Genomic DNA, 11,144 nt, shown 5'->3' with positions numbered 1-11,144 from the left:
AAACGAGAAAGTCAAAGTTTAAAGTCAAATGCCAAATTTTAAATAAAAAGTCAAAAATAAAAGTCAAAAATTAAAAATTAAAATTTTTGGTTGAAAAAGATATTTAAAAAGGAAAGAAATTGATTTTTGGGGTTAAAAGTGTTAAGTTTCGGAAATAGGAAGCGACAGTAGTGTTTAAGTTTAAAATATGGGAGGGAATGAATAAGGTATATGTTGGAGGAGTTGGCAAGGCGCTTGCTTTGTGATCAAGAGGTCGCGTGTTCGATCCCCGCCTCCCCCTAGCTTCGTCCTTTATTTTGTTAAGGCGCTGATCAAGAGACCCTCAGCCGAGCCGTTCTTCAAGCCACGCTCCACCAAGCCGCAAGCTTGGAAACCCTAGCCGCATATACGAACTCCGCCGCCGGCCGTGAATAGTTTCCGGCAGTAAGCTCCGGTCGAAAACCCTTCAAGATTACGTGAAAAATAACGATTTTTTGACTTTGAAGCTCCAAAACTCGATCAAAAACCTTTTTTTATGAAAAACACGAAGAACAAACCCCCTTTATTTTTGCAAGATCTATCCAAAAACGCAAAAATATTTCGAAAATAAGATCAAATAATGCTCCAAAATAGGTTTACAGCCCAAGAACTTTGAAGCTCCAAAACTCGATCAAAAACCTTTTTTTATGAAAAACACGAAGAACAAACCCCCTTTATTTTTGCGAGATCTATCCAAAAACGCAAAAATATTTCGAAAATAAGATCAAATAATGCTCCAAAATAGGTTTACGGCCCAAGAACTCGGTGTTTACGGCCGTAAGCTTGGACCGGAAACACCAATTATTCAGATTCCAGACGAAACAAAAATCCTTTTGACTGATACAACCAGGCTCTGATACCAATTGTAAGTCCCTAATTTGCCTGTGTATCAATCAGATCCGTTTGATGGTGCGGAATCCCAATCAAACGGATGATGTCAGATCACAATAAGAAGAGAAGGAGAAGAATAATATGTTGAATCTTGAATGTATTGATGATATGAATTAAGTTCCTTACACAAAAGATTCACACACACATAAAGGCTCCTGTTTCTCTCTGGCCGTAAACTCTCTAGGGTTCATCAATCTTTACTCCTCACCCTAACACCTCTATTTATACTTATAGAACATGGGCCGGAAACACATGGGTCGCAAATGAGTTTACGGCCGTAAACTCAGCCGTAAACTAGACCATAAATTCATAAATATTACAGAGAAATACAATTGCCTAGAAAAGTAAAGTATAAACCATATTTTGACCCAACATTAATGGAGTTTCTAGTCCAAGAGGGACTCCACCCACAACCAATACAACAACTTTATGACTTAAACATCCAAGGAGGGTCTAGATTTGAAGTTACAGCTTCAGATCTAGCCTATAGCTCAACATCCTAACTTGAAAATCCATAAAAAGCCCTAGAATCAACCAAAGTGAAGAAAAGGAAGTAAGAATGGTACTTTGATACCTTCAAACGATGCTAGCTGAGGCAAAACCCGCTTCCCACTCCTTTCTTGCTTCAATTTCCTTTGCACTCTTAGCTTCCTTCCTCTAAGATCCTCTTTTCCAAGCTTCAAACCCACACCAAGGCACACACACACACGAATTAGGGTTTCAAGGGCTCTCAAAGACTGTAAGGAGTCCCAAAGGAGGCTGAGGCTCCTTTAAATCGGGTGCAAACCATGGGATTTAGGGTTTCATCTGCCAGCTCCTACTCGCCGAGTCCCAATAATGGACTCGCCAAGTAGGTCACTAAACACGCGTTCTCACCCCGCTGCTACTCGTCGAGTAGAGCTTTATTCATAAATTCTTAATTAATTAATACATGAGGATCGGGGCGTTACAATATATATATATATATATATATATATATATATATATATATATATATATATATATATATATATATATATATATATATATATATATATATATATATATATAGGAGTAGGATCAAATGAGAACGCCTAAAAGGTTGAGAACGTGAGAACAATTATCAGCCAATCATTTTATTAGGGTATTTAAGTAAATTTGTATTTAATCTATTTTTTAATTAATATAATACAATTAATAATCAATATATTATCCATTAATATTTTCCTATAATTAAGGGATATTCCATAGTTATCGTTCAATGAGATATTGAATTGAAGATACGATTTCCAGGGACGATTTCGAGTATAGCAATCGGAATTTCAGTCGTTTGTATATTGTTAATCATTTACGTTTAAAGATAACAACGCAGTATAACATTCGTGATTCAAATCAATATCGATGTCGGACTGTTTTGATTACAGTAGCGATGATACAGAAGATGATGATCAATATGGCGAAGAAGACGTCAACTGTAATGAATATGACGACGACGATTTCTATAAGTCTGATGATCAATTCGACGGAAGAAATCAAATTTCTGATTATGCTAGTGAAGGTAAATAATGAAATCGTAATCAATATCTTGTAATTACAGATCGTGTTTTTCAATAGTTATTGAATTTTTGTATATGTTGAATAAGACCGGAGTACATATTTGTATATGATTAGTCATATACGTTGCATGTATTAATTACGTAATGATGGTTTATATCACATATCGTTGTACTGGAGTCCCTCGTTGGTGATTTTTTCTTAAGTTTAATACAATGTTGATTAAGTTTGATAATCATTGGTGATTATGCGTTAATACGACTCAAATATGTAAACAATTCAACTCTGGTTACTGTTTCACAGACGTTTATTATGATTATAAAGTTCTTTACTTTATGTATACGTAATTCATAGAAATTTATATCAGGTTTTGCATGTCGCATTATTGTTTTTTGTTGTCTTAAAAAACAGGTACAAATCAAACTGATTCTGAAGAGGAATCATTCAATAGTAATGTTGTTGACTCGCCTGGTGGGAAAACCAAGTTGTGGAAACCTATTGTTCCTAAAGATTTTATGCCAGATGTAAATGCTATATATCAATCATTAGAGGAGGCGGTTGAAATGTATAAATTATATGCAGATAAAGCAGGTTTTGGTGTCAGGTTAAATACAGTAACGAGGTTTGGTGACAAAACCATTAAAAAAAGGTATGTAGTGTGCAACAAAATGGGTAAAATACCTAACAGATCAACTGACACTTTGGATCCTGAGGGGAATGGAAGGAATAAACGAAACTCAAACTTCAAAATCACGGACTGCAAGGCATTGATAAAGTTTGAAAGGTTACATATGCAAACTAATGCGTGTAAAATATATGAGTTTGAAGAGAATCACAACCACCCCCTAGAGACTAAAGAAGAAAGACGGTATTCCAAACGTCCACGACGACTTAGTTATAAAGACAAGGAGTTTATAGTGCGTTCTTCAACATCTAACATTGGTGCAACAAAGGCACACAAGTTACAAGCTAGTTTGCAAGGAGGTTATGAAAACGTTGGCCCTGAAGCAATTGATTATAAAAATTTCAGAAGGAAGGTGGGAAACATTATAGGTGACAAGGATGCACAGCTGGTTGTTGACAAAATGAACATGAGGAAAGATGAGTTTCATAATTACACATTTGAGTATAAATGTGTTGATAGTGTGTTAAATGCAATGTTTTGGGCGGATGAAACCGATAAGTTATATTACAAGGAGTTTGGAGATGTGATATCATTTGATGCTACATTCCGAACAAATAAGTATGCTCTTATACTCATTACACATTTTTTTTATTTAAGTATGAATATTGATGTTTTTTTGACTTCGTAATCAATATTGAATCTGTTTTTAATTACCTTTTTGATACAGGTATGGAATGATTTTTGTGCCGTTTACAGCCATTGATAACCACAAACGTCCAATAAACATTGGGGCAGGTTTGTTAAGCAACGAGTCAATAGAATCTTATCGTTGGTTGCTCGAAGGTTTTTTGAAAGCACATGTAAAACACCCTCAATTAGTGTTAACAGACCAAGATCCAGCAATTCTACAGGCCGTTGAAGCAATATTTCCTAATTCTAATCATCGTTTATGTATGTGGCACATTATGAAAAAACTATAAGCCAAGGTGTGTATATTTTGGCCTAAGTTAACACGAAACATGTTTTATTCAACAATGATTTATACAGTTTTACATATTTTTAATAACGATTAGCATACATATTGTTTATTCATAGTTAATCTAATAAATTTCTATTTTTTTTAGGTTTCAGCCGATTTTTTGAAAAACACTGATTTTCGCAAGCGTTTTACAAAGCTTGTTTGGAATGTCTATATCGAGCCTGAAGTGTTTGAATCAAGGTGGAAACTGCTTATGAGAAAATTCAAACTACAGGACAAAAGATGGTTCAAAGACATGTACAGGGATTGAAAACTTTGGATTCCAGCCTATTTTAAAGACATGCCACTACACGGTCTGATGAAAACTACTTCAAGGTCTGAAAGCGTGAACTCATTTTTTAATAAATACTTTAACTCTGGTAATTTGTTTATCTATTTCATGATGAACTACGACACCGCAATTAGAAAGCAACGAAATGCTCAACAGAAACTAGAACATGATACAAAAAATGCAAAGCATGAAATGACGCTTCCAAGTGGCTTACTAGAACATGCAGCTGCGGTTTACACAAAAAAAAATTTCTATGAGGTCAAAAAGGAAATATTTAAAGCAGCCTGGTATTGTTCTATCGACAGTGTTGAAAAGATTGATGGGTGGCAAGTTGTTATGATTACACAAACGGATACGAGCAAACAGTTGAAGATAAAATGCAAGGTTATATTCATCGTTTAAATGCTTTTCATTAGTCATCATACAAGTATATTATATAATTATTTTTAAATTACATATATTTTTTTCATTATTATGAAATAACCACCAACTAATATGTTATTTCAATCAGTTACTAACATACATTATTTTTATTATACAATGTAGGTTGAACTAAAGTTGCCTGAAAAAGAAGTTAAATGTTCATGCAATCACTTCATACGTACTGGCATTTTGTGTCGTCATATTTTTGCTGTATTGAAAAACAACCATATTGAAGAGATTCCAGAGCAGTATATTCTAAGAAGATGGAGAAGGGATGCAATTTCCAGCCATTTGTTTGCCATGAAACATGTTGCCATGGAAATAGAAGATGACACCTTTAAACTTTTAACAGAGGCATACAGCAATATTGAATACTGTTTGGATCATTTCAAAAGAAGCAAAGAGAAATTGTTGGAGTTTGTTGAAAAAACACATACGTTGAAGCAGGCAGCAATGGAGTTTGCCAGTCCCAACCAAACATCATCTGATAACGATGAAGAAGAAATTATTCGGATGCTTGGAATACGCAGCATTCCTGATGAAATAAATATCCAACCACCTGCATCTATACGTACCAAAGGTAGTGGAACTAAGAAAAGAATGGTTAGTGCTATTGAGAAAGCCGTTGCAACTGCAAAGAAAAAAACCAGAATGTGCACAGGTTGCAATCAATATGTTAACCCTAATTGGAGGACTTGCAAAGTAAGACTTGCACGAGAGTCAAAAGTAGCTTAAAATTGCCCAGTCATTTTCCCAATAGATTTTACTTTTCTATTACACTTATGAATAAGAATATGTTTCTATGATTTAGTAGGTTATGTTATCTTAAACCACTTTCATTACTTTTAACATTTTTATTTTATTCATAGATGAATAATAGCAATGCCAAATTTGGTAATGTTAACAGATTAATGACAATATTTGGTATTTAAACCTCTTTTATTAGATTAAAACAGTTCGCACTTACAATAGATATACTTGTGCTTTCTTGAAATTATAAAACCATCAATCATTATATACTATAGTCATATACAATCCAAGCAATATTCATAGTTTATTGTATGCTGTTAGTAGTATATCTTAATAACAAATGTTTGTACGATTAACTTTTAAAATAGCTATACATCATATATTGATTTATGTTTGCGTTTGGGTAAATTCTAGTCATAAGTTTAACCATGGTTGACTTTAAACCCTTAATTATAGTCAATAATGAATAACATGATATGAACATTGTTAAATACTATTCTGTTTAAGATAAAACAATTTGCCTTTAAAGTATAATATGTTAGGAATACTTCAAGTAAGTGTTCAATTTAAGATATAAACCCACCAACAATCATTATATAATATAGATATGTTCACTTTAACTATTAAAAATTATGATTGTATGTTCATAGTAAAATAGCATATTAACAAATGTTTGTTGGTTAGAATCATTACTGAATATACAGTAAAACTATACCATCAATGTTAATCATCATTTTCTAAGATAACTTAATTATTCAAATGTTAATGTAAAAATATAAATACTAAAATATCACTAGTCCATTACTAAAATTAGCAAACCAAAAGTATGTATGTAGGTTGAAGTAAAGTATAATATGTTAGGAATACTTCAAGTAAGTGTTTATGTTATTATTCAATATTTAAATAACAACATACTTTAAGATATAAACCCACCAACAATCATTATATAATATAGATATGTTCACTTTAACTATTAAAAATTTTGATTGTTTTTTCATAGTAAAATAGCATATTGACAAATTTTTGTTAGTTAGAATCATTACTGAATATACAGTAAAACTATACCATCAATGTTAATCATCATTTTCTAAGATAAATTAATTATTCAAATGTTAATGTAAAAATATAAATACTAAAATATCACTAGTCCATTACTAAAATTAGCAAACCAAAAGTAAGTATTGTACGTTCAGCAACCCAAGTTAACATCCTTAGCATACAAAAGCATTGTTTTTAATCCATCCAAAAGAAACCATTAAAGTCATAACTAAAATAACTTTTTTAAAACAACTAACTTAAAACATCCAATCTCCTGTGAATTTCTTCCTTTGCAATGGCCAACATTTGAGAACGTTGTTTTGAAGGAATCTTGTGGAATTCATCAACCTTTTGCAGCACATAATCCTTTTGCACATTATATTCATGAGTGAGGATTTTGTATAAATACTTTATCCTCAGTTTAACAAGTTGATCATCTTGTGCAGAAGACTCGTTCTTGAATCCAGCTTTAAACTCATTCATACCTCCACTCATATATGTTTCCATGTGACGCATCGTAAACACACCACAATCAATGCTGTTGTTTATTGTTCTCCAAGGCATTTCCAGTCTATGTGGCATCACATGTGAAAACATCTCAGCTTTTGGATGATTCTGAGATTTTAAGTAATCAACTATGTACTCTTTCTGAAAATGTAAAAAAACATTGTCAACACATATTAAATTTTATTAAGTATGTAAAGTAATTTTTATTAATCACTTACAATGATTTGGGGCAACTGACCATATCTCTCACCATCAGGATCATCAACTTTGCTGTTGTCAACGATTACAAACTCTGGTTGTTGTAGATTGATCACAAAAAGGAAAATGTGGAAGGAACGGATGATTGGTAGGAAAAGCTACAACGTTTATTAATTACAATTGTATTCACTTTATTTAATATTCATATTTGATCAATGATAAATACACATGTAAGTAAACTGTGGAGATATATCTCTTACCAGTCCAACAAAACGTAGGCTTGCGTCCATATCTTCAATAGAAAGCACCAAAAATGTCAATGAATTTATCTTTACGTTGACTTTCTGTTAAACCACTTTCTAGATACGAATTCTGTGATCGAAATTTAAAAACTCATTAACTTTTTTATATGTTTGTATTTAAAAAATAATATAATCAACATTGAACAATATTAACTTATACCGTCACGTTTGTCTTGCAATAAACTCTCAGGGGCGATTCAGGTGCACGCTTACTTTCATCAAGATTCAACACTTGACTCCAACAATCAATGACATGGCCAAATAGTTCACATGTTGGAAAGAAACTTTCCATATGAAACCTCTGAGCAGAAAACCCATCCAGAGTGTGGAAAACTATATCACTGCAATAGACGTGAACAATTAATACTATTTTTAATAAGCAAACAATAAAATTAAGTAATTTTAAAAATATTTTAAATGCAACTTACTTTGGATCTCCCTGGAGAGAGAATATCCATTCTGCTACACGTTTTTCCTGCCGTGGAACTCCTTTGATGATATCAACAGCCCGTATAACGTAAGGAGATTTCAGATATTCGGATTTCATGCGAGGCCTGTACCCTCTTCTACTAACCCAATGTTCATCTTTGTTGAATGGTACTACAGAAAAAGGAATTGGCATTTCCATTTTAGATGGTGGTGTATTCTTAAAAGATTTTGTTCCAGATCTATTCGCAAAATCTGCATATTCCTGTGACATTTGAATACTACATTTTGCTATCGGGGAGTTGTCAAACTGTTTGTTAGTTGTAGCTAGAATCAGCGTACGTTCAATTTCAGCCTCGTTATCATACCACCATTGAGATTGTTCTGGTTCCTCTGATGCAGAAACTTCAGTAAACAAATCATTTACTTTGTTTTTCCATTCTTTGACCAACTGATTATCAGGATATTTCTTGACAGCATCATTTATTTTGTCTTCCAACACTTTCTTTTGCTGCAATATCATGTCGTACATCTCCTTTATTGTTGAAACAGTTGTCTAATTAGGTCACCACAATAGAATTATGTTACAAACCAAATAAAAATATTAATATGTCAGTTAGTATTAATTAATACTGTAGAAACTCATTATTTAAATGTGAATAGGTAGTTAACTACCTCAACACTTTCCCTACTTCCACTAAAAATATCATCTCCATGATTTCCCTACGAAAAGCAACATAATATTAGTTGTTGTACTAATAACTTATTATTTAGTTATGATTATATAATATTACTACCTTACACCTTACATCTCCTGCATCATTTCCCTGTCAATAATTTATGAATGTAATTAATTTATACTATACCAAATAAACAAATAATAAATTTCATATGCATTGTTCAATACAACAAAACATTACATGAACGTTTTCTTGCCCTACATTACCAGTTCCTGATGCTTCATTGACGAATTGAAATGGATCTTGCAATTCACCCATACCCAGACCAATTGTCCTACACTCTACTCTTTCTTGCTCACGTAGTTTATCAACACTCCAACAACATATTGCTGGTCTGCATCGTACAATCTTCACTGAATCACATCGAACACTTTCTACGTATAGCAACTACAACAAAGACAAATAAAAAATGTATTAATTAAATACACTTTAATGAATCTGCACACATAAGGCTACAAATATTGAATGACAGTTTAATTTAAAACAAATCTTACCAGTAGTAATATAATTGGCCCAACATAGAATCCTTTTTTGCTGTTTGGATTCCATGCACTTTTTGTCTCCTTAAGGCAATCAAAAACATATCCACACCAATCAATGTCACTTAGATCCAGATCTTTCGTCACTTTTGATAACATCGACAGGTCACATGTGCCCATGCTCATCGACTGACCTAGTGTATTACACAACAGGACAAAGATGTTTACTTTAAACATTAAATCCGCATGTGTTGGCTGCATAATAACTTGTTGAACTGCCCTTGGTCTAATATTATCTTCATCTTCGAATTGTTTTCTCCAAACAGTTATCGTGTCATCTGTGACTTCTCTATAAGGCATAGACTTTATTGTAACATGTCCCAGAGGCAGACCCAACATTTCGTGAATAACTTGCCGATTGATTGGTATCTCTCCATGATGAAGTTTGAGTACCATCCTATCTGCGTTAAAATTCCTGACAATATAATGCCCCATAATTGATGCACACCCATCCACTTTCATCTTCAACAAATGCCCCAGACCAATAGAAGAAATATAAGCTTCCTGTTCCTTGCTAAGTTTATGCATACAATTGTACAAAACATTTGGAGATGTCCGTACTTGTATTCGCTTAGCTTCTTCTGCACCACTTGCTACAACTTTAGGATGTTTTCTTGGCTTCAATACATTTCCTTCTTTATTCCTTTGTCTTTTAAATTTCTTCACATTTTCTTTGTCATCATCTTTGAATGAAGTATGATGCCTTCTCTTTTTCCTTGTTACCACAGTTATGTCAGCTTCAAAATCAGAATCTTCATCTTCGTCAAGGTTCTTGACAGTAACATTATCTTTTCCTGTTAAGACAAGTTTAACACAATAAATGATTATAAATAAATTAACAAACCAATGCCATACTAAATTTATTAAAGAAAATAACACTACCTGAAAATGAATTTATAACAACAACTTCATCACCTTTTGTGTTACATCTATCAAAACGTCTTTTTGTTCTCAATTCATTTTCCCTATTTAGTCCATTGTCTTCTGTCAAGTCATAACTTTCAATGAAACCTGTCAATAATTAGACAACATAATCATCACTGAAGATACTTTAATATACAAGTTACATTTCATGAAATCATCATTCATACCTTTTTTTCTGTATATTTTTTTTAGCTTTAGAAAACCTTGAATTTCCTCCATCAAACTTCTTCACATTGACTTTGGGTTTCCTGTTTTTTTCTATTAATAAATACAAAACAAACAAGTTATTAAAACTAACTACAACATCAAACTCTAAATAAATTTATTTCTAAACAAGTACATTACTTGAATCTGAGCTCAAAACTACAACTTTAAGATCCCTTCGCATTGAATGAGCTGGTGTGCGATTAACACGTTCCCCCACACCTGTCCAAAAAATAAGACACATAATCACTATAGATTCAAATTGATATTTAAAATTTTAAATTTCAAATAATCATCCTCACCACCAGTTTGATTTTTAGTTTTCTTCTTAGGTGTTGAAAACTTCTTCTGTCCTTCTCTTCTAATCTGAGGTTGTACTAGTTCGTTTCCTTCATTGTCTGCATCTTCAATATCAATAAGCAATGGATTGGATTCTTCATTAGTGAATTTGCTGAATGCCGTCTTTAGTAATATCCTCTCACTTTTCTTTCTACCTAATAATAGCATTAATATACCTTAATCATTTATAACTCAGAATTGAATCATTAACAACTCAAATAATCATCCATTATACAGTCTACATTAAACACATACCCAAAAAACAGAGGAATGTTTACAATAATCATCAATAAACAAACAGTGTAGTTAACTTACTCACGTAAAACAGTTGGGACTTATACATCATTATTCTTTACATACAAAACATACTCAACAAA

The 11,144-nt window shown here is 32.6% G+C and overlaps 2 protein-coding genes across 2 annotated transcripts; both read left to right on the top strand.

Moving 5' to 3' along the window:
• Positions 1–2,289: 2,289 nt before the first annotated feature.
• On the top strand, positions 2,290–4,356 carry LOC145010669 (protein FAR1-RELATED SEQUENCE 5-like). Its single transcript, XM_078969183.1, has 4 exons — positions 2,290–2,446; positions 2,854–3,685; positions 3,795–3,927; positions 4,192–4,356. The coding sequence occupies exons 1-4, from the start codon at positions 2,290–2,292 to the stop codon at positions 4,354–4,356; spliced, it is 1,287 nt and encodes a 428-aa protein (XP_078825309.1).
• Positions 4,357–4,488: 132 nt separating this feature from the next.
• LOC145010665 (protein FAR1-RELATED SEQUENCE 6-like) lies at positions 4,489–5,535 on the top strand. The gene is made up of 2 exons (XM_078969180.1): positions 4,489–4,761; positions 4,924–5,535. The coding sequence occupies exons 1-2, from the start codon at positions 4,489–4,491 to the stop codon at positions 5,533–5,535; spliced, it is 885 nt and encodes a 294-aa protein (XP_078825306.1).
• The last annotated feature ends 5,609 nt before the right edge of the window (positions 5,536–11,144 follow it).

Source organism: Lactuca saligna, chromosome 1 (assembly GCF_052625555.1).
Source record: "Lactuca saligna cultivar CGN05327 chromosome 1, ASM5262555v1, whole genome shotgun sequence".
Lineage (NCBI taxonomy): Eukaryota > Viridiplantae > Streptophyta > Magnoliopsida > Asterales > Asteraceae > Lactuca > Lactuca saligna.
The sequence above is the reverse complement of the archived record's forward strand: the minus strand, read 5'-3'. Positions and strand labels throughout refer to the sequence as shown.

Coding starts and splice junctions, on each gene's coding strand:
- LOC145010665 (XM_078969180.1), top strand. CDS start 4,489: ATGAACTACGACACCGCAATTAGAAAGCAACGAAATGCTCAACAGAAA. Junction 4,762..4,923: donor AGTTGAAGATAAAATGCAAG/GTTATATTCATC, acceptor TATACAATGTAG/GTTGAACTAAAGTTGCCTGA.
- LOC145010669 (XM_078969183.1), top strand. CDS start 2,290: ATGTCGGACTGTTTTGATTACAGTAGCGATGATACAGAAGATGATGAT. Junction 2,447..2,853: donor TTCTGATTATGCTAGTGAAG/GTAAATAATGAA, acceptor CTTAAAAAACAG/GTACAAATCAAACTGATTCT. Junction 3,928..4,191: donor AAGGTTTTTTGAAAGCACAT/GTAAAACACCCT, acceptor TATTTTTTTTAG/GTTTCAGCCGATTTTTTGAA.